Source organism: Aquila chrysaetos, chromosome 6 (assembly GCF_900496995.4).
Source record: "Aquila chrysaetos chrysaetos chromosome 6, bAquChr1.4, whole genome shotgun sequence".
NCBI lineage: Eukaryota > Metazoa > Chordata > Aves > Accipitriformes > Accipitridae > Aquila > Aquila chrysaetos.
Genome location: NC_044009.1, coordinates 7,473,615 through 7,497,527, shown reverse-complemented (window position 1 = coordinate 7,497,527; position 23,913 = coordinate 7,473,615). Strand labels below are relative to the sequence as shown.

Genomic DNA, 23,913 nt, shown 5'->3' with positions numbered 1-23,913 from the left:
ACTTCCCCTACAACTTTATATCCCCCCCTTCCCACACCTCCGTATGTAAATAAACTATAGGTTTTGAGCCAACTTCTTTCTCAGCAAACTTGCGCTTCCTCACAATGTTCATCCTGGCTTAGGAAACACACACAGGTTCTTTGTGCGCAATGAGATCTCAGAAAGGCACCTGTTAGTCTTGCTTTTAAGGAGGGGGCTCCAGAAATCTGTCCAACAAAGTGCAGTTTTGACTATTTGCCAGAAAACGGGAAGGCTACATCTACTTTGCATAAAATGAAACAGTATCATACAGCTGCTCTTACCTTAAATAAAAGTGCAGCCTAACAAAACCTCAAAATTCAGCCAAAGCAATAGAGTGCCGTGGCAAACGACACAAGTAATTCCAATGTACACAAAGAGGACGGGACCCTAACATCTGTCAGAGAGAAAATCATCTGCCAGGCATCTGGCTTGAATCAGGAGGGGGGTGGGAGTTACCTGCAGTCATTGGAGAACATGCAAGATAATTGAAAAGCTGTTGGCATTTTTCATTTCCCTGCAAGCATTGCTCCCTTTGTTGTAAATTGGAGGTAGCATGTCCTGTCCTTTCCTCTCAGACATACAGCACTTCAATCTGCGGCCCCTCGGCAAGGCAGACGGCATATAACACGCTGATCACTCCTTCCCTATCCAAATTCCAGCCTCAGTCCTTGTATTGACTGAAGCCTGCCAGTGTCAGACGTGAGCTAGGAGTTACTTCCTCCATCCTGGCCTGTGGTGCTTCAACGCTGAGCTCTCTTGAGTTGCATCCAGGCTCGTCTCCAGAACAGATTGTCTGGAAGAGCACCTTTGTTTAAGCAACTGTAAAATTAGAAGTTCTCTATCTGACATTTGCATGCCTCTTGGGGGAGGACAATAGCAAGGGAAAAAAAGAAGAAAAAAAAAACCCTCAGCTTTCTCCTTCCAGTTCTACCAAAAAGTTCTTCTATAACGTCCTCTGGAGTCAAAACAGAAATGGCTACGTACACTGTGTCGGTATTTATGTATGACAACACATATTGCTAAAGATTAGAACAAAACCTTCACTAGGCAAAAAGGCAAGAGCTCTTCCATACAAAAGGACTGCTTCAGCAATGATCTAATGAAGTGTCCAATGCGAAGATGTCACTTAAGCTTTAATTCTCCCTAAGTTTTCAAACCGAAATTATGATTTATGGATCCCACATGCATGGAGCTGGCTAAGAACTTTTCTCATCCTCTCAAGATAAAAGTTTATACGTGCACATATATAAATCCATTATGCATATACATAAATTATGTAAAAAAATATATAGCACAATACCTATGGTTTTGTGTTGTATACCTGTGTGTGTATATATACACACATTTCTATTGGATCAGGACAGAATCTGAAATCCTATGTTGTAAACAAAACCAAAATCCAAAACTCCATTCAGAACACATCATGGGACATTTTATTTCAATTACTCTGTAACTCCAGCTCTTTAAAAGAAACTTCCAACTGACAAAGCAGAAGCCTGAGGTTCTCATAAATTAAAGCTACACAAGAGAGGTTTTCAACTTCCCAAAACAGGCCGAGTCCTCCATCTACCATGTCTCTCCCTCCCTTTCCTTATTCTGTCCCCTTACAAGCGTACAATGCTTGTACAGTTACTTTCCCCTTATAAAACAGAGACAACTCCTATTTTAGCACATGAAAAGCTGCGTTGGGAAAACCAATGAAAAGTAGTAGTTCAATGAACTGGAAGAGATATGTCCATTCTCAGTGTATGACACTGAAGTAGACATAGGCTAGGGACATGACCTCTAAGTAGTATCTACCCAGAACGTAACATCACATGGCCCCAAGCCAGGTGTAAGAATACTCAAATACACAGTGTCTTGGGGAGAGAGAGGAAAAAAATTCTTCTTAGAAATTCAGTGCAATGTTTAGGAATAGCCTAAGTGGAAGCCCTGTAGTAACAAGAGTCTGAGGATATTCAAGAAACGTGAAGACAAGTTTTTCCAAATAGTCTTGACGAAGGCAACAAAAAACCCCATGTTTGTGTCTGATGCAGGGTAACAATATTTCACCAATAGGAAATGACAGCAGAGAACAGCTATTTCTAGACTCTTACTTCTAGATCCAAGTTCAGCTCTACCAAGCTACCACGTTGTCCATTCACAGCAGAACAAATAGGACTGCTTGGTTACTTGCACCGAGCATAATCTGCAGACGTTAGAAAGGGGAATTACTGAGCAAGTGTTTCCATATGAAGTTGCAAATGCTCCCCATAGCATTTCAATGCAAGACATGCCCAGCTCTTCGTTGCTGCCAGAGGTGGTGAATTAGGAGGCATTACATTAGCTGTTCCTTTGCGCCTGCTCCTGGCCACCAAGTTAATCATTCCAGTCATCACTCGAAAAATAACTGATTTGCAGCTATGAGGCGAAACTGGTTTCAAAGTAATGGCTCTCAACAGACTTCCCTTTCAAAGCATTGAAACGTTCTCTCTGCCATCAGTTTATAAGCCAGGATATTACAAAGCTTGTGAACACTTCAAAAGCTTCCACTGAAACACAAGGACATCTGCTATTCACATTTTAGGATCAAAGGTGGTCAAGTAGCTTAAATGTTGAGTTGACCAAAACCATGTACCATTTACCATGGACAAAATTATTTCAAAATCATGGTTAGGACATCAGCTTACTGGTATCGTCAAGGTAAAACTGTAACATACCATTCAAGAGATAACTAAAACCTACTTTCGGTGCCTAGTTTGCTGCAGACTGTACGAAAAGCCTACCAAAAAGTAAAAATAAAACCTGCTGTCCTTAGGTGATGTGGCAAACTGGATTTACAGCAAAGTAAATGCCTTGCACTCAGGAGTTTAGTCCAGCTACAGCTAAATAAATGGCTCAAGACAAACAGCTCCTCCTCACATAGCATACCTCAAGGCAGCATGAAGATTTTCATTTTCTGCCGTGGATTCTGATGAAGCCTGTCCCATTAAGCCTGCTATGGCATCTGCAAACAGAAAATCTCCAGCCCAAAGCTAAATTCTGAAACTCGAGTTTCCATTGTTTGTGCAGCAGCAGCGCATCATTACCCCAGTGGCTTTTTTATGGTTACTTACATTGGAAGCAGGCCCCTGCTTTAATGCATCACATATGAATTAAATGATCTGCTGTTAAAATGATGACAGAAGCATGAATCTCCCCACTAAAGCTTAGAGAGTGAAAGTCAAACTAAACAAGGCCTAGGAGTTCAGGCCAAGGTGTACTGAGGACACCCATTCTCAACAGACTCTTGTTTTCCTTGGCACAGCTCTCACGCACCATAAGGCCACGGCCAGAGTCAAGCCCTTGGCCTCCACTTCACAGCTATGATTTAAAGTATTAGGAAGGCCTGTGATTAAATATTTGTCCGGGTCACCATAACTCGGGTGTAATTACTGCAAACATTTTAAAAGAGTATGCAATGCTCAAAACTGTCTCCAGATGCCTTCCCTCCTCCCCTCGCCGTGCTTTTCCATCAGCTTCTTCTGTAAATCAACAATGTGGAAGAAAAATCACCTAGGTCTAGGGCAAGCTTCTGCAACTGCAATATTAACACAATTTCAGTTCCTCTCTGCAATCACAGATCCTTCTTTCCTTCGCCTGGCTCAAACCTGTACAAAAACATGAACTGTTTAACAGACTCTGCATTGTCCTTTGTATCGAAAGCAACAGTCTGCCCTGGGAAGTCTCATAAAGGAGTTTTAGCTACTGCCAATCTCTCTAGTCACTCATGACCATACAATATGCCTCCTGTCCTCCAGAGTTTATTACTCTGCTCGAGTCACTGATTTCCACAGTCCAGATCTTAAGCAACCGCAATTTATCAGCAGCATGAGGTAGGGAGATGCAATCTTTAGCAGGTGGCTGGGGCAGAAGCATCTTCACCCAGTGAAGTCAAGTTCAGCAGATCCTGCCTGTCAGAGACTAAGAGAGCCAACAGTCCTCAGTCTGGCACCTTCCTTGCGAAAAAAGGCTCTCTCAAGAGGAAGTCAAAGTAATTAACACTGGCACAAACCCCCCCAAATGTTTAGAAGAGATTATGGTTTTTTTTCCTTCGAGATTTTTTTAAAATCAGTGTCCTGGTACTGCAGGAGGAAAATATTAAAGAAGGATACTAAAAGATAACTGACGTCTTTAAGAACAGAAGAATCCTATAGTCAATGCAAAATACAGGTTCATTCACAGTGGCCTAGCTGGCTTTTAAGAGAGAGACATAACAAAAGAGGTCATCTTGTATTTTTATAATCCTATTGGAATCTTCCAGTAACAAAGTGGGCAAATCTGACAGGATAAAAATATCTGCCTGGGTAACACATATGGAAGTATAAAAATTTAGGAATACCAAAAGACAAACTAAGACTTATAAGCAAGTCTAAACTCCTACTGAATGTTTTATATTTTTAATTGAAAGCTATACTGCCATCAAGCAAAGTTCAAGGGGCTTCCTGGTAATTACACACTTAGGCATTAACTGTTTCACTGGGCTGCATACGCAGCAGGAGAATAGATGTTTATACAACACCTCACAAAATCAACTTTTTGTGCCTGACTGGGGCTACTGGGTATATAAATAAGGAAAGGCATGCCTTGGGTCTGCAGCATACGCTCGTGCCAATATACAGACATACCTGTCTGGTAAGGCTCCCTCCAAGGTTCATGGTACCAGAACCAGTTTTATTAGTCTGCAGCCACAGCATCACTGTGGAGGTCAGCTTGTAATGAGCAGTACGACCACTGGATTTCTCCTGTAAGTGGAAGGAAAACAAAAAGGGATAGAGACAAAAGGTTAAAATCCCTCCAAAAACTAGATGGTGGCTGGCCTAGAAGATCCCACAAGCAACAGGACAGACATGTATAACCCCACTCACATAGCACAGTCTGTTTCTTAAAAACAACTATTAAGTGTACACATTCCCCTAATTTTCCAAAGCAAATCTAGTTGGAGCAATTTCACCTCCTATTACCTTGTTTTTATTACCTAATTAGTGATATTTATCTGTAGACCTTTATGTAAAAAAAAAAAAAAAAAAAATCTCAGGATCATATGCACAGAAAGTAACATACTTTCAATTCTTCTGGGATTCTTTTTGATTACAGCCCTGACTTATCTCTATCCAAATTGCTTCAGGGAATTTTCAAAAATTAACAGGGGAAAGAAGTTTACAGCCCCTAACACAATATTGCATTGTTCAGTGGAACACCTGTGCTCGTTAATTGTCTGGAATTAACTGGGGTTTGTTTTCACTTAGGTATATCAGCTGCCCCAGAGGCTGTACCTGAACCTCCACCACGTGGATGGAATCCCAGCATCCCTTAATCTTCTTTGATCCATCTCCAGCTTTCTTAATGAGGATCACCCCAGCAAAACCATGATCCAAATCCCAGAGGTAGACAGAGGAGACTCCACCTTCAAAATACCTGCAGGACACAATCCAACAAGCACGTTAAAAGTAAGCAGGATCCAAGCCAGAGTCAGATATCAATAATAATCTTAAGTAAGCAGAATCTCTATATCCTAGTAAAGGTTTTTCTTTTAAGACTGCACACTCTCACCAGTTATATACCTAGAAACACAGCAGTTTAAATCATTTTATAATACAGAGACTTTAATTACAAAAAACTGTACATTTCTCTAAAGGAGAATAAAAGCATAGTGAGAAACAGAGCTAGTTACAGATTTCTGCAGTACCTGAGCAAACAATTCCTCTGATTCCAATTACCTATAACAGCTGGTAAAAGCATAAGCTACAAAGTAGGCCAACACTTAAGGCTTTATTTTACAGTTTGTTCTTCCCCCTCCCCCCCATTTTCTGTCGCTATTGGGAAAGTCTGGAAGTTCTTAACAACAAAGTCCGCTAATTAAGACAAAAGGGAGCAAGTAAGTAGCTTTATGCTGCTGTCTCAAAAGTTTGTGTGAAGCTGACTTAGTGATTTATTGCAAATAGAGTTGAACTGAAACCAAGCTTCTTAGAAATTAAGGGATGCTCTTGAGGTTTACATATTAGTCCAGCTTCAGATACGGTATACAACAGAAAGTAAGCTAGACTACCTAAATCTCAGGTTTCTGGTAGCAAAATAACGCTCTTAGAAAACTAACAAAGCAACAACATCTGCAGAAACCCACTCCCTCTTTATAACTCTAGTGCTAGGCTCCTTATGTGCCAGATGAAGACGCACTTTAAAATAATAGTAAACAATGCAACACTGTAGGAAGAAAGTTGCAAAAGAAGCAATTTTGGCTTCTAGAAAACCAAAACTGTAACCCACAGCATTTTACCAACTGTTTCCATTCTCAAGTTACTAAACAGCCATAAGGAGTATCGAGCAAAAGGGAATACTCTTTCACGGTGCACAACTCTTAGACCTCGGTGATGAACTCGTGCTGCAATCACCACCTCCTGCAAAGAGGTAAGGAAAGGAGGAGAGGCAACTTCAGCTGAGCCAGAAGATCAATAGCACAAAACTTCAGTAGTCAGACATTTCTGTTCTGAGCACATACTACTGTTCTGCAAGTACATACATAAAGCAGACAAAACACCTGAGAATTCATTGTCTGGAGGAGAGCAAAAGCTCATCATCCAAAGACACACAAGGAGCGACTATGATTGACAGCTCCCAGCAGCTAAGCTGAGAGAGTGTCACGCAGATTAAACCGTTCTATGTTCCTGCCTCTTACTGTCATGAGCGAGACGATCACTTAGATCTGCAAGTGACTGCATGTTTCTCCTCCTCTGCAAGAAAGGAAAGTATCACTCATCACCGACATGAAAAACTTGTTGAACCCTCCCACCTTCATGCTCCCCTCCTTTCTAAACACGAGCCTGACAGTTGTTAGTGGCACTTCAGATTTGATTTACTGTGTATTTTGGACTTTATGTATTAGCTTGAAGTATTGTAGATTCAAGAACACTAACCCATCCTTTCTGCAAGTCAGGAGAAAAGATATTGGGAAGTTAATGCATATAACATAGGTAATTTTCCAACATGTTCTCTGCACTTACAGATCAGTCCAGTACGTTGTTTCAAGAAGGCAGAGTCATCAAAAGAGCCCAAATTCTTTTTAGTTGCATGCATCCAAGTCTGTATCAAAACCAATGCTGACCCCAGGAGGGGTACATGACTTCATATTAACTCACCACATTGTTTTATTTTTAATGGGTGACTACTGCTACTCATCACCAAGCTTAGTCTGGGCATTTAAGTAACCAACATACACAGCACTGTCCTATGACATTGGTCAAGCCACTGATAATACGCCATTAAAAAAGGAAAGCCCTTTGCTCCACAGGCACGCTAAAGCCAGACTTCCAGCAGGCAATTTAAACCTAACACACCAACAAACACCCTTTTTATATCCCCTGGGGAATTCACAAATGGATTTTGGTTAATGCAGTTAATGGGAATTTCAGTCCCGCACCGAACCTCGGTTCCAATCTAACTGACCCTTCCTTTGACAAAAGGGCAGCGTGAATCAAAGACCAGAGAGCAGAAGCTATTGTCCATTTCCAGACCAAGTTTGCTTAAAAAAAAAAAATATTCACATATAGAATAAGTGAATTGACTCAAAATGAACTGGCAGCCAATGAGAATATTACAGTGTGTACAGACAGTTTCCCCATTACCCACTTTATGAGCTTGCTATGAGCATGAAACATTAATTAAGAGAGGGACCGAAACAAGGTTTTTGGAAATTTATTCTTACCTACTGTACTTTGATCCTAATGACATGAAACAGGAAAAAAATAATTTTTATGTGGTTCACCTTTATGAGATTTTACATAAAGGCTTTTGTGGGTATTTTAAGAATGTGCTAAAATGTTGTCTGAAACCACATAAAACCATCTGAAGAACCTCCCGCCAGAACTAACAGTGCACACATGGAAACGCTTTAACTTGCCTTTGTATATTTAATGAATCAAATATAGTATTAATATTGTTTTAAATACCAACATGCTATTTCAATAAAGTTGCTTTGCCATAGCCAGATCCAGTATCTTGAAACTCAAACAACAATGCCAGCGATTGAACCATTATGAATCCAAGGCACGCCAGGATATATATTAGCCAAAGCCTCCTCTGTGCTTCAGCAATATATAATCACTTCAAAAATTCACTCCTCCTTCATGGGGAGAAAATATATATCATTGATCACTACATTAGATTTTACTTTTCCTCACGCAGCAACTAAAATGCACTGAAGTAGGATTTCTGAAGACTATCTAAACCCAGGAAAGTCGTATTTGGAGAGGGGAACATTCCTTGAAACCTGTTTTCTTCAAGAAAAATAAAGAAGTGTGACAGGTTCATTGGCTGCTACATAATAGAAAACTGGATGACAGACAGATTGGTCGGAATTTAAATCTACATTCATGAACTTGGATTTGCTATAAGAAGGCTGGACTACCTCCAAGAAACCCCTTCACCACAGATTAAGAAGTAGCACTTATTAAAATTCAGGCAGGAGAGGTAACCAGCGTGGAAAAGGTTCCTGGAAGGCATAGGCTGGTATCTTCTCTGTTAAAGAAATGGATGGGCAAAGCAGAGCACAGGCCCATCAAAGTTACATGCAGCAGTTGCAGCAAAACACTTTGAAAGCACTATGTAGCTCCCAGATCAAACAATTTTCTTTGATCACCCGTTCTGGATACCCCTGCTCATGGTACATTATTGTCCCGCACAACAGCAATCGTAAAAGGCAATGTCTTCTTTAGAAGCTCGAGTCCTCTCCCAAAGCATCCGAGGTCCAGCACAAAAATCAGCAGATGCTTTTGAAACGTACAAGAGGTCTGACGTAGGAAGAAAACTCCAATTCGTATTGGAGTACTTTAGAAACATCCCTAAAGGATAAACCATTTTCAAAGCAAAGCGATTGTTCCTCTTCTGCTTAGGGACACGGATCTCTCCAGGATGTACTCTGGGTTTACGTACAGACAAAAGTTTGTTATAAAATGATGAAAAAACATAGTCTTATGGTTGTCATGTCCCTTTATTAACAACCCAAATGCTGTCAAATGATACCCCTTGTCCTCTCCGAGGACAGCCAGTGTTCTTCCATCTCTGGTGAAATCGCTTTTTATAAAGTTGCCCAGGAAGGTGACTAAAAGGCATAAGGCCCAACTTAATCATTCTCTTTACAAAATTCAGAATGGCATTTCACTCAAAATCAATTCTAGTTTTAATGTCATGATCAAACACTTAAGTTTTATATACGTTACTCATCAACCACAGAACTCCTGGAAAAAGCTGTTTTATACAAAAAATGTCACACTTAAGACTGACCTACTTTACAAATGCAAGAATAAAAGAAAATATTTAAGCTAAGAGTGATCCAAAGCTTTATGAAGTGTTTGAAGTTTAAGCGGGTGGAGACACAGGATGGAAACTGAAGGAACTCGAGCTGTATCCATGAAATAGAGAGACTGTGGCCAGAACAAAGCTGTAACTTCAAGAAGGATGTGATAGGGGAGGAAATCCCCCAGCTTCCAGCGTAGACCTCAGGAAAGGAGGACAGATTAATCACTTCATTTTACCACTAAAGGACAGATCAGAAAAGGCACCATAACTTTCCCGATAGCAGTCTACTTCTCACAAGCTTTGCAAATGAATACTGGACCCTATACTGAGAAAATGAGTTTCCACCACACGGCAATAAAAACAAGCTATGACTTTCAATTACACTTCAGAACCAAATCACTCATCCATAAAAACACTTGTGTATTTTCCAGTAAGTAACTGAGAGCCAGAGACAAAAACCCACCCAGTGTCTCTGGCTTATGGTTCTCACGGAACTAAGCCACAAATCCCCGATGCCAAAGTACCAATACCTGGAACCTCAGACCGGCTATGCAAACCTTCAAAAGATTTGCACAGTGTTTCAAACTGGCTCATTTAAAGCAGCAAGACATATTTTCTTCCCCCCCCCCCCCCCCAAGGTTGCACAGCTATTTCTTCCAGCTTCGTAAGTTCAGCGTAGAAAGGGAAATGCCTCCATCTATTTAGATCAACAGACTTCCAAGAAACCTGTCATTTAAAAAACCTACCCCAAAGGAAAATATTGAGCATTCAGCTACAAATGTTTTTACAAGAACGACAATGACTGAAGTCACAATCTGAGAAGCTAGTGTCTAACAGCAACCCCAAAACATTACCTAAAAGACTAGGTGAGGAAGCAGACGTTTCAACTATTATTAAAACAGATGACTGTAATGGCAGGTGACTTGGCACAATTTTCACCGAGTCCTTCCCCTAGGCCTGCACCCTGTCATTTAAAACTAGCACATAAATTGCAATAGAAATATGAAGGAAGTGGCAAGTTTCAGCAACGCACCCTCCACCAAACCCAAAACACTGCTAAGGTATTCATTCAAATCACCTGCAATCTCAAAGCTCAAGTGAGGGGGGAAAAAAAAGTCTTCAGGACAACATCAAGAGATCAGAGTTGTGACTAAGTAATTTTGTTGACCGTGTCCTCCATCCAGTTTTCTAGTAATGAGGCTCATGAGCCTGTTCTTTATCAAAAAGGACAGGTTGGTACCAGGAACTAACCAGGATGTAACACTTCTCCCACTGGCGTGAGTACAGATGATTTACAATTCCTCTCTCCCGCCTTCTTTGGTCCCAGGAGTGCAACTATATAACACTTTCAGAATGTTACCTAAATACTTAAAATGAAGAAGGTACAATGTTTGTGTATTCAGACCAGCTGTTTTTCACCACACTTTATGAACACAGCCCAAAGTATGCTTGTGGACTCTGTACAGGTATTTTACAGAAATTCTTTCCAGCATACACAGGTGCAAAAATCCCTCGAGCAAACATACCAATCTAGTTAGGTACGTGTAACTTCAATGCCAGTTGTACTTAAAAGCACACATCTGGAGCATGGTGGGATGACTCAAACTGCTAAGCAGAGTTGTGCAGTGCAAGAACTCTGCAAGGAAGGAAAACACTATCCAAACAATGGGATCCTGAAGGCTAAAAATCTCCCAGAACCTCCCATTCTGTGCTTTCTAGTACCTTTCATTATTAAAAAAAAAACCCTATATTGCTCACTTTTTCCTTACCATCCAATTGCTCTTGGCAGATGGAAACTCATGACAAAATCCCTTTTGAGAAGTCACCTGGAAACAGTTCCATTAACCACCTAATAAGCAAGACAATGGGTCACTTTGTAACATGTCCAAAGGCATAACCGGTTCATTAACTACCAGGAAGTGCCGACTGCTTACAGATCTTTCACCCGTACCCATCCGTTTGACCAGCATGCTCTGCAGAGACAGCCCACTGCTTCATCCACCGACAGTCTGACACATTTTAGACTCTGCCAGCTATAATTCAAATATGGGTAGGAGGGGGAAAGACAGCAGCAGAAGTCTTCTATGTCATGTATTAAGTGTGCCAAAGTCTGCACAGACTACAGATTTCATGTGACGTACTTCTTTCTTCAAATAGGCGTTTATCAGATATGCTACAAGATGGCTATTATTTGTTAAGTCACTTCAATTTTCCATCGTTAAAACACCGTACATTTGCGAAAGCATGAGGTAAATTTCTCTAAGTGCAAGCACAGCCATGTATTGTTAGAGATAATCAGTTCAAAAATTCCAGATCATAATAAACTGACATTTTAAAATCTAGTCTCTCTCCATTTTTGAAAGCATGTAAGTAATTGCTTACTAGGGATTTAAAACCTTCAGAGTGGTGTTTGAGGATAGTGCTGCATCATCAGTGCTGACCTCCTAATACAAGCTTTCCCTCTCCCGTGTTCAGATTTTATGTAATCACAGAGAACCGTGGGAACCCAAGGGAAAAACTCCTCCTCCACCAAATATCTCAGATTCAGAAGAGAAGAATGTAGTCTGTACAGAGCTGCTCCAAAATGAAGCACCCAAAGAAAAAAAAAATCAGATGAAAAGCAACTACTTTAGTTTTCACAGCATGACAGTATGCTTAATTTTTTCCTCTCTTCTTCTAAATTTGCTCTAACCTGTGTAATACATATCAACAACTTCAATATTGATTTTGTTTTGAGTTTTGAGCTGCCCGTGGGCGAGGTAAGGAAGGGACCCCAACACTGCTCTGTTTACTCTTACATCTAAACAATTTCCTTGGGAAAACATCATGGTTATAATTTCAAAAGCACACAAACATTAAAGCAGCAAGCATCTTGGCAGTTTAGGTCTGTCTTACGAGACTTCATCTTGTACTTATCAGTCTAACCCGGAGGCAAGAATCTTACAGATGACATAATCCTGATGTCACACCCTATTGTGCAAAACCCTAGCCAGCAGTGAGATGGAAAGTCAGGTTTCCTTAGTGCTAGGATGCATAACAAATGCATCTGGATTCAATCTGCAGAGCCCTTGCTGTGAAAACCACAGTAACTATCATGCCCAAGAGAAAGCCATCACAAAGGGCTAGTAACCATTAATGAGGAACAGTGAGCTAATGGCAATAAAGTCACTTCAAAGCTTTCCAAGGGTTTTTAGTTTAGGCAAACTAGGTTTACATCTAAACACAGACAGAACGCTTATATAAAGAGCTCACAGCTGCCTAATCACTTTGTGAGTTGAAAGTTGCACTGCAGGCTGCAGGAATTGAAGCTCAGCAACTGCTCCCCCATGCACACCTACAGGCACGAGCACTGGCAAGCTGTAGTAAAACCAAAAACATTAATTACCCCTCTTACATCTGGTGCTCTCCTTTTATTTACTTGGTGGAATCGGCACTGTTCTATGCAAAAAATAAATCAAATTTTGTCAAACAGATAAATACAGCAATTGCTACAAACCTTGCAAGAAGAGCAAAGTCTTTTCAAAATTGGCGAGGAATGAACTCCACTCAGATGATCTCATGGTCTATCAGACCACGTAAAGGGACATACAAAGGCAGGGAAGGAGAAATTAGATGACAAACTATAGCAGCACTCCGAAAGAGTTAAAGTCTAAGGGCAGCACTAATAGAGGTTCGCCATGTTTTCTTGTCAAGTGGACGAAGGCTAGTATCAGAGGCGGTTCAAGCACACAATCCAAAATAAACTAAGAAAAAAAGTAAAAACAGCTAAAAAGGGGAAAGCTATCCAGCAGCTTACAGGGCACTTGAACATGGCAGTAGAGACGATGGCACATAGGTCAATGGCAACAAGCCACACAGTCAAAATGAGACATCCCTGAGGTTCAGCAAATCAAGGCTGTTCAGTGAGATCAAACACACTAATTAAAAAAAAAAAAAAAAAAAAAAAAAAAAAGTCAGCCCTGTCACTGGGACTTCACTACTGGACCTGACCAGCAGCCCCTTCAAGTTCTCTAGCAAAAGGCTCCTGAATCTACATATTCCTGAAGGCACATGCCTACTAACTCCATTTTGGATTGGATTCCAATCCAAAATTCAATAATAAAAGGATTACACACAATGAAGATATTTTAGAGGTCAATCCTCTCCCAGACCTCCTTCAGCTCCTACCAAATTCCTTGTCCAGAGCTCTAATATAATAAATTGAAAATGGATCAACATCAAGACACAGATAGAAGCAGAAGTTCAAAAGGCTTCATTGCTTACTCTGTTGAGGGAACTGAAAACCTTAATCAATAAAAACATTTTCAGGACCAGAATGATTAAGATGAGTGTTTTATCTTTTTTTTTTTTTTTAAAGCTGTTAAAAATCAAAAGCACCACTAAATCCAACTTAACCCAAGAAACAAAGGAATAGCTTTCTAAATGTATGTCAGCTTACTAAACTGGTCCAAAGTTGCCAAAACTCATCTTATTTGTAGAAATATTCAGATCAGCAGCATCCTTCCCCAGGGAGGTCTATTTAATCACTTCAGAAATTATTTCTTCCAGACAACAAAGAGCGATTAGATGACTTAATTAAAGCACTGATTATCTCCAACCCAAAACAACGGAACACAGAATCTAAAATAGATAGATTTAACCAGATGCCCTGGTCCTCATTATGCTTTGATTTCAATCAATCGCACACACACGTCAAGCAAAGGGCAATAAATTACAACCATGTGTTTGAAGAAATTATCTTCACAATATTGGAAGTGGAGAGCCAAGGCTCTAACTGAATGGTGTAAGATATTAGACTTCCATCTGGGAGTAATAACCTACTGAACAAAAACATACCAGGGCATTAGCTTCAGGCAGTGTCTGAGTTAAACCTGGCAGCAGGAGATCAAAATTAAACAGTTGTTTTTTGGGAAAGTGACATGCATTTTGGTAAAACCAATAACCAAGAAATATGCTTGTTGTTTAACATACATAATATAGAGAGGGAGTTAAAACCTAGTATAATTCCTCTTTAACCCAAAGAGACATGAATGTGCCTCCAGAAATAAAAGGTGGGCAACTCTATAGATACTTAAAGGTAGTTTGTATTAAAACAGACGCGTACAGGGAACAATTCAGCGCTGGTTGAGAGGCACTGAAGATTCAGCAAAGTTGTTCTTCTCAAGCTTTCATGATTTGAAACAACTCCACACAATATTACAAGATTTCTCCAAACTTGTTTTCAGACTACAGTCACTCAGTGTGCTAGCCAATAAGCTTTTGAGGACAAAACTAAAATTTAAGACTACTCACCAGCGAGCAAATCTGAATGGGTTATTTCACACAAATTGTTAACAAATGCATAACAAGCCGTTTCCCTCAAAACACCCACGCTAGCAGGTGCCAACCCCTTGGGAAATGGCAAATAGATGCCAATGACTCACTAAATGTAGGTGGATACTTACCACACCTGATTAAAACACAAATCTAAAAAGGAATGGTGTGTGGGCCAAATGGGACTGACACAAGGAAAAACTGAAACTATCTGAAGTCTTGGGAGACGCCCGAGATGAACTCTGTGAGATATTACCACTTAGTGTGTGTAAAGGTGAAATTGGAGATAATCCAGAGGAAGCTTGCACCATATGCTGAGAGCAGAGTAGGAATAGGACAGATTCTCAACAGTACTTATTTTTCTATAGAAAGATCTTCCTCTTCCACTCCCTGCTGGAATGACGAGTATAAGATGTATTTTAAAGCTGGGGACTGAAGCAAGCACCATGCAGAGCAACATCTCAGAGACAAGTGCTTACAAGGCATTAAGATACACAACATCCTTCTGCAATGGGCAGTCCATACTGGCTAAATGACTGCAAGCACAAGATCCAGCAGTTTAGCCCAGCAAGGCTGGAAACAAAGCCACAAACTGCTTTGAAAAACCTAGCAGAAACCCTCATTATAGGAATAACATGTCTAACAGCCCAGGAAATTCAAGCACACTGAGGCCTGGTGTTCTCTGTGAATGACTGCTTACATACGATTATTTTTGTATTAACTGTTACCTCTCTACCATAAAACACAGCATAGCTGTGGTTAGAGGTGTAGTTCAAAAACATTCTCTCCCCTGTAGAGAGAGGGACGGAACAGTCTCTTAAGGGACTGCTGTATGAGAACCTCATGTGTCAGATCTGAGGCTTCTCTCTCAGCATCATTTTCATCCTCTTAATATGCAATGCAAGCTGAAAGTCTAACAGTGCAACAGCCGCTGCACTGAAACTCGCATTTTTTAAGGAAGCGTTTGGCATGTGAAGTATCAATTAGCTCGGTGTCACCTATGAACAGTCTGTTTGGACAGACAGCCCCATCAGAATGAACACAGACAAAGGAAAAGTCTCTGCAGGTCAATTCAAGAAAGTTTTTTTGCACACTGCCTACAAAACGAACACTGTTACTGGAAGGTGGACCTGTTATAAATCTTCCCATATAACAGAAACCATAATTTCCACTAAAGATACAGTACTGAAGACTGCCAGCACGCTTCTTATTTTTTTAATTCATCAACACTTTCAAATGAGCCTGAAATATTTCACAATGCTGGAAAACCTCTGTTGTCAACTGGCTCTGGAATTTGAAATGACACTGATAACTTTGTCCTGGAACCGATGCATCGGGTACTCCTTTCCCAGCACTGCAAGCTGCCAAACCAGAAGGCCAGTGACACCTTTAATCGACATTACATGGCTCAGACCTACTTCTGGCTTTACAGTGGGTACGCAGTATTAGTTTCCAGCTCTAGCAGACCATGGAAATTACGTCACTGCAATTGCCATCTTGTTCCCACTACAACCTTCCCCACACTTCAGACTCCCACATGGCTTCGTCAGCTGTTATGAGGGTAATTGTTACAGTCATTCCCAATCTGATAAGTTGGCAAGACCAGCAAGCAGCAGTGAGAAAAGCTGGCACTTGTTACCCCCACCTCATTTTTCCCCCTCTCCGATCTCCAAGTAAAAATTAAGCTTCTGCTGTCAAAATACAAAATCCAATTGTCTTATTAAGAAAACTGCAGAGTCCAACTACTAAAACAAAAGCATGTTTCTATCCAAATCTCTGTTGTAGGTAAAGTACAAATCATTTCCAATTTCAAGCATGAGGAACCTTTCAAATGGTCAGGTTAAGTTTCCCTAACTTTGCAAATTCTTTCCAAAAATGCCGCAATTTTTACACCGTTCAGCAAAACGTAAGCCACCCTTCTCTTTTTCTGACACATTTTTGAGATCATAATATGCATCAAAGCGTACTGTGCTGACAGATGTGCTTATCTAGTCTGACTACACTGCAAGCCATAATGCCTCCGTCATTTCGGCCGATGACACGAGAATGAAGTCTTTGTGAGAAATCCCTCCCATATCCCCTCTGTAAAATCTGTATTGCCTGTAAAACTTGGACTGACAAACTGAAAGATGAAATTTGATACAAGCTTGCCTTTTACTTCCATACAATATATTAAGACTACTATTGTACCACACCTCAAACAGGGTTCAGCAGATTCACCTACAGCTGAGAGTAACGTGTACCATGCTTTCCTACCAGTAAATGAAACCTCTTTAAAGACATTATTGTATCCAGCCGTGACTTCACAGTCATCTGATCAGAGAGGGATTAAAAAAGACAACCTTGGTTCCATAAACCTACTCATTTTCATCTTAGTTTATTTAAAATCCTATGGGTCCTGGTCTGTTCTGCACCTGGGGAGTAACTGCAAACCTCTCTTTGCTGCATATGCAAAATTCCTTTCTTCCAGTAAGTTCAGATACCGATAACAATTGTTACTTACAAGAGGAGTTGGATATCTACAAAACTAATGCATGAAAATAAGTAAAACTTTGATACCTGTAACAAAAGTGTGAAGATTACAATTTGGACAGGCTACATTTACATCAAGTCACATCTTAAAATGAGAAGAAAATCTAGGAAGAAAAGTACCTTTAACCTGCTTTTGTTAGCTTTGTAATAGTACAGTGACACATGATGAACTACATCTGAGGACGTGTTTTATCTCCATTTTTGGGCAACACGAAGAAGCAATGAAATTTGTTCACCTTTTTCACGGTCATTAGGCATCTCCAGTAAGAAAGCATCCTATTACTGGATAAAGCAGTAAGTTCATTTTGCTTTGCAACACACACTTGCTTTTTAGATTTAGCATTACTATTTCCATGCCATCACTGCTTAGGAGACCACAATCTATAAAGACGACACCTAAACCTGATCACATCTCAAGACCTTGGATGTGATTGCAATGCAAGACCAGTGCAGTCCCACCTTTTAGAAAAATTGTTCAACAGACAAGTCACTCGGACATTTTCCTATTGCTGCTTTAAAAAAGACACTGCCTAATCTACATTTATCCTTCACATGCTCTATTAATTCCTTTGCTTTACACCTCTTTAACCAGACAAGGCCTAAAACAAGCATCAGAGAGTGGCCCTTTCAGCAGAAGTACATTAATCCCCATACAACTGCTGCGTTTCAGTATACTAGTGCCTGTCATTTTACTTGAAGATGTGAAAGTTGCTGCTATATATATAGATAGACAGATAGATATTTTGAGAGAGTACAGTCTTGAGGGAATGGAAAAAACAGGTGGTTTAAGACTGAACTTAGTCAAGATCAAAGAGAACACAGGTCATTTCAGGACAAAGATGCCATTAATCTGTTAAAGGGGGGAGGGAAGGCAGGAAAGCACCTCAACATCTGCCTTTAGCATCAGCTGACAAATTTGATCATGCTTTCGTATCATGAAACCACAGCAGATACACTTCCCAACAGTGGATCAGCGGCTGCCTACCCTTCTTCCTCTGCTATACATTGGTATGCCACTCTCAGAGGCAGCTAGTGACCACATTTTAGACTCATTGTGCGTATTGCATGCCTGCTGAAGGAAACAAAGAAAGCAGAGGGCTCTGTACGGTAGAACTGACATACAAGTCTCTGTACTGGTCAAAGGCATTGTTGGCTTCCACCTCCAGCTTGCGCAGGCGAGCAGATGGCATGGCACCGTCTTCCAGGGGAGGATCGTATTTGTTACTCCATGGTGATCTGCCAAAGAGACAAGGAAAATAGAGACAGTTAGACGATAGAGACAAACTCTGAAAGGTTTGAGATCGGTGGGTCTGACCTGATCCACAGATGCTGAACTTCCAAGAAATAAAAACCAAAAAAAACCAAAAAACAAAAAACCACCAAAAGGTACCAAGAGCCATCTATCTGTAAGAATTTCACCCTCAACAGCCATTTCAAACACTGACAAAAAGGGGACACTGACTCCTCAAAGTTTACAGTGTACCTGGGGAACACTCCCCGTCTTCAGGTTTCTACTATGTAAATAATTATGCTTGGGTTTGAATCTGTTCCCTCTTAAATATTAAAAAAATGAGGCCTCTGCTGTTGCACATTGGGTATTTAAAATTATTTTCATGCAAACAAATCGTGTAGTTTATTTGGGATCTGACGGTATTTGAGCCAAACACTGCTGCCTACAATTAAGGTCCAAATTCTCCACTATTTTGCTTTGAAATAAACTCTACTTTTAGTATAACATTAGGAAAACATTTGAACAGGTCGAAGGATTTAACAGGGTTTGTAAAGCTGCAGGTTTTACTATGATTTCTGCAGGTGTGGAAGAGACTTTGTGCTCTTAATGAAAGATTTGGTATTAAAAGATTAATGGAACCCTTTGCCCATCTGCTTGAGACTTTTATAATTCCCATTCCGTAAACCTGCATTCTCCTTTTCATTTCCCCTGTGAATAACCAAGCCACATATATCACTGCTAGTTTAAAGAAAGGTACCTCTACCCTTTACCTACTCACTTTTCAAAATACTCCAGCCTACTAACACTAGGTCTTAATGCAGTCCATACGTAAGGGCTTTTTCCTCAGTAGCCATTTGTTACTCGTTTCTCAGAAAGGCATCTAGTTTTGACATCTGTTTAATGCAAAGCACAAAGAACAGGCTCTGCTTCGCTCTGGCTTTGCGCTTTCACAGCCCTTCACTCCTCCCTACCACATATGACTCAAAAGGTGAGACACCAGGAAAAGCTAAATCATTATGTCACTTCCACCCACAACAATGTTTTTCAGGTGGTGGTCCTCATTTTAAAACAGTTGCTTAAAACTCAGTTGTTTTGGAGACAAGTCAACAGCTACAGTAGTGCACCTCTACCTAACAACTCTCTGAAATCTGGAAAAGATTTGCACAAAAATCACCACCGGTGCTATCTGCAGGACTCCCAAATGGCACACCTACACGCATTAGAAACTACACGCAAAACCAAATGACACCAAAGAAGTTCAGGCAGACAAGAGCATTGACCTTGCTATCATGAAGTCTGCAAAAGAAAAGCCAGGGTTCATATGCCAGGCAATGCAGAAGTGTACTGCTACCTTACCAGCAGCATTCATTAGGATGTGCTTACTTTTTCTTTCTCTACTAAATTTTAAAAGGAAGATTCAAAAAAAATTCTACTGTTTTCTGTGATTTTGGAACACTGTGCTTCTCCCATCATGTATGAAGAACTCAGTGAGCAGAGAACCCATGCAGAAGCCAAAATACTTTAATTGTAAACATTAGATGTCTTTTGCAGGCTGCAGGAATGGGATTTAAGGGAAGCCTAGTAACATAGATTCTTCTAGCTAGCAGATTGTGGCATTTTCAACCCATTACAGTTGGAGCCAGCAGAACTTCACCTAAAAAAACCCCTCATAACACCACCCTGTTGTTTTTTTTTCTTTATGTGGAAGAGTATTCACAACACATTTAAAAACTTAAATGGAGGCTATTTGAAGAAAGACAGATGGACAAGCACTTAAATTTCAAAAGTCAGTCCTCTAACTTCCCTGAAAAAGAATGTTTTTTGTTTCAGCTAACAGGTTTCAGTGTTGTTGGCACCAAATTCCCCATAAGGATTCCATTTAATAGAGTAATCAAACATACTTAGAGTGGAAATGTATGGACAAAGTCAGGGACCTTGAAGTCTTATATAAAAAAATAAATTAATAAAAGCTCTGCCTTCACAATGTGGATTCCACGGCTGTTTGATATCCTCCGCAAACCTTTGTTATTACAGAAGCACTCACAGAAGTGCCTGCGAGACTATGTGCACGAAAGGCTGCTCCCACAAGCTCCAATGTGACAATATGAAGAAACTTAAAATTATCTATTTATGAAGATCCAAGAGAGACTCCAAAAATCTACCTTCTGATCTGATCCATGTTCGACACTGAGAAAATCAAGTCTGTCTAAATATGAGGAAGGAGTAAACTGTGACGGACTAAGCATTAGGATATTCATTTCCCTGTGTGCTGCCCCATGAAACTGGTGGAGTTATCACCTGAATGGCCAAACATCCCACAGCAGCTTTTTTCCAAAGCTAATTCCCAGTCAGATTGTAAAGCCACTCAAAAAAACCCTATAAAAATTGATTCCTAGTGAGAAAGTCTGACTACCTAGCTCTACCTTTCCTGCCGAAGTTGCATGAGGCTCAGATGTCCACAGAATGCTTTGAAATTCTTGGATTAGTATTAAAAGAAATGCAATTAGCAACCTCTCCAATAAGAAGAAAAGTGGTGTTTAGTTTGAAGTGTGCAGTAATTGGGGATTTAGCATGTTGCAGGCAGGGCATAGTATTTCTTGGGACTTCTAATCGAGCGTGTGGTTCCAAAAAATCTTTGTGGAAATATCAAAAGGTTTTAAAAGCACAGTAAACTCCTCCTAGATTTTGGCTTAATTGATTAAATTAGTGTAAGAGCCACTTCCCAGTAACAACTTCAGATTTTATGAGGTATGAATAACAGCGTCTGAACACAGGCACAGAATGGGATTAACACATGCACATGCTAGTGTTGCTTGGTTTTCAAAGGCTTTTGCTTTGTGCTGAAGGAAAGAATTTACTTCACGAAACAGAGCTGAGACCAATCAATTCCAGAAGGAAGAATCACTTCAATCCAGAACGCTTCAATCAAAAGCCTTAAAGAACAGCATTCTTTAATGCCAGCAATTAATACATTATGCCTATTCTATACAAACAAATGAAATAACTTTTCTGAAACCCCATTACTTAATAAGTCCTGAAAATTGTGAAGTGATTTGAAAACCATAAGCCCTCCTGCTTCCTTGTAACTATTTAAATATCTTCACAGAAAGAAAGAGATTGAGCAAGTTTCAGAGGCAAGCATGAAACTAACCTTAAAGAAAGGGCTGCCACACGTACTAACTAAACACAGAGGGGTGGAGGGGGGAGCAAGTGTTACTAGTTATTGCAGCATGTCACAATACTGTTTAACAAGTGCCTTTCCAAGTTTCCTGTGCCTCTGGTGATAAATGCTCATGTCAATAGCCTAAATAGGGTGCAAGGGGACTGCAAAAAACATATCACAACTACAGTAAGAAAGTATCTCTTGAAAGACCCACAAGAAATAAAGGATCTAATCCTTTCTCTTGCATCTGCTAGAGAGGATGCAGCTGCATGAGTACATCTTGTGGAGGGCAGAAGCTATAAAACTCTATTCTAGCTACTAATTTAGAACTGATTAAATGCATGTAGCTGCTAACATAGATCTGACCAACTTCGACATACAAACTTAATGCACAATGCTTTTAAAAAGCACCAGGCTCTTTTGTAGAAGGTTGAATAAACTTTCAATGTTAGAGTAGTACCCTAAAGAACACGAGTAAACATTTCACCCTACAGACCTTCTCACTTCTTGGTCCGCTGCAGTAGGTTATATCAAAATAAATAAATAAATAAATAAATAAAGATTTACACTTGGCCACAATCCAGATGCACTGTCAAACCTTGCATCCATTATCAGTCTCCTCCTCCTATTTTTCAGACAAAATGAATCTCAGCGTATTCTCTGTGTAAATCATCTACAGACAGATATGCTTTCAGTTTAGATAAGCACTTTTCCTGCAACTCAAAGCAATTGAAACCAATAAATCTAGAATCCTTTATAAGCTTACATGCTTCTGCAATGATGGCCTGAGCAAAAAAAAAATAAAATTGTTAAAATATTTTCTGGAATTTCACTCTGAAATAGAATTCTCAAAACATTCTGGCCAGATGAATGTAAAACACTACTGCAAATCTGCACAAAGCAAAGCTAGATTCCTACCATAGATCAGTTCCAACTGTTAGCAGTAAAAATGTAAGCTATTACACTGAAGCTACAAGGAGAGCCAGAGATGTAACCCGTATAATCACAACCAGGAGAAGCAGAATGGCTGAGCTGTTAACTCAGGACAAAAGATGAATGGTGGTCATTATTTCACAGCCTAGCACTCTTCGTTAAGAGAAAAGAATAAAAGCTAGGTGATGCAATATTCACAAAGGTTTCTGGACTATAAGCTTTGTGATTCTTAATTAAATATTTGGAACTATGCCACTGTCACTACAGCCATTAAGAAAAGTCAGGCAACGCAAAAAAGGGGGGTCGGGTGGAAATCACTCAACAGCAACCATCCTAATGGCAAGGTATAGAATAAAAACATTAAGAGAGAGACTGCATTCAAAGTGGCAGCCAAAATACTGAAAACTCATTGTACCATTCCAGTATAACAAGCCCTTCTACTTCAAAATTCATTATATTGTAATTACATACAGCTTATATTGTTCAAATATTTTCATTGGTTTTGTCTACAGTCCTCAGAATAAATTAGATATTTTGGTAGAGAGGGATTTCTTTTCTTTGCTAAAAACTTGGGCCAAGATTTTCATGCAGAACTAATGACATTGCATGTCCAAAGTCAGACTCAATCTCTTGCAAAACATAAGTGAAAGAGCCGAGCCTTTCCCAGCTGGCAAGTCCACCCTGTTTTGTACAAACAGAAGATGATCTTGTTTAAACCAACTGCTTGCATCATCTCTTTTCGGTTGTTATCAATTCCAAAGATTTTACAACCATGCAACAATACATGGTTTAATTTCATATCAAGGCCATCACAGTCATTTCTTCTAGAGATCCGACTGGTTTTAGTTTTTGTATTCTGAGAATTTTAATTCTCGTATTGTCGGCCAAGGTTGAGCCCATCAGCAACAGTGGCAGCGCCTCTGTGATAGCACATTTAAGAAGGGGGGGAAAAAAACCTGTGCAACAGCAATTGCAGCCAGAGAAAGAAGTGAGAACATGTGAGAGAAACAACCCTGCAGACCCCCAGGTCAGTGAAGAAGGAGGGGGAGGAGGTGCTCCAGGCACCGGAGCAGAGATTCCCCTGCAGCCTGTGGAGAAGACCATGGTGAGGCAGGCTGTCCTGTCCCCCTGCAGCCCAGGGAGGTCCACGCTGGAGCAGATATCCACCCACAGCCCAGGGAGGACCCCACGTTGGAGTGGGGGGATGCCCCGAGAAGGCTGTGACCCTGTGGAAAGCCCATGCTGGAGCAGGCTCCTGGCAGGACCTGTGGACCCATGGAGAAAGGAGCCCCAGCTGGAGCAGGTTTGCTGGCAGGACTTTGGGACCCCACTGGGGACCCACGCTGGAGCAGTCTGTGCCTGAAGGACTGCATGCAGCCCATGGAAAGGACCCACACTGGAGCAGTTT

At 40.5% G+C, this 23,913-nt stretch overlaps 1 protein-coding gene across 2 annotated transcripts in view; it reads right to left on the bottom strand.

Annotated features, from left to right (window-relative positions):
• CAPZB (capping actin protein of muscle Z-line subunit beta) overlaps window positions 1-23,913 on the bottom strand; it is a 62,360-nt gene that overhangs the window by 8,316 nt on the left and 30,131 nt on the right. For both annotated transcript variants that reach the window (XM_041124002.1, XM_030016576.2), the window contains 3 exons: window positions 18,301-18,414; window positions 5,316-5,457; window positions 4,668-4,784 (listed from right to left, as the gene is read on the bottom strand). In XM_041124002.1, the coding sequence (XP_040979936.1) occupies window positions 4,668-4,784; window positions 5,316-5,457; window positions 18,301-18,414 (373 nt within the window). The remainder of the gene's footprint in view (window positions 1-4,667; window positions 4,785-5,315; window positions 5,458-18,300; window positions 18,415-23,913) is intronic.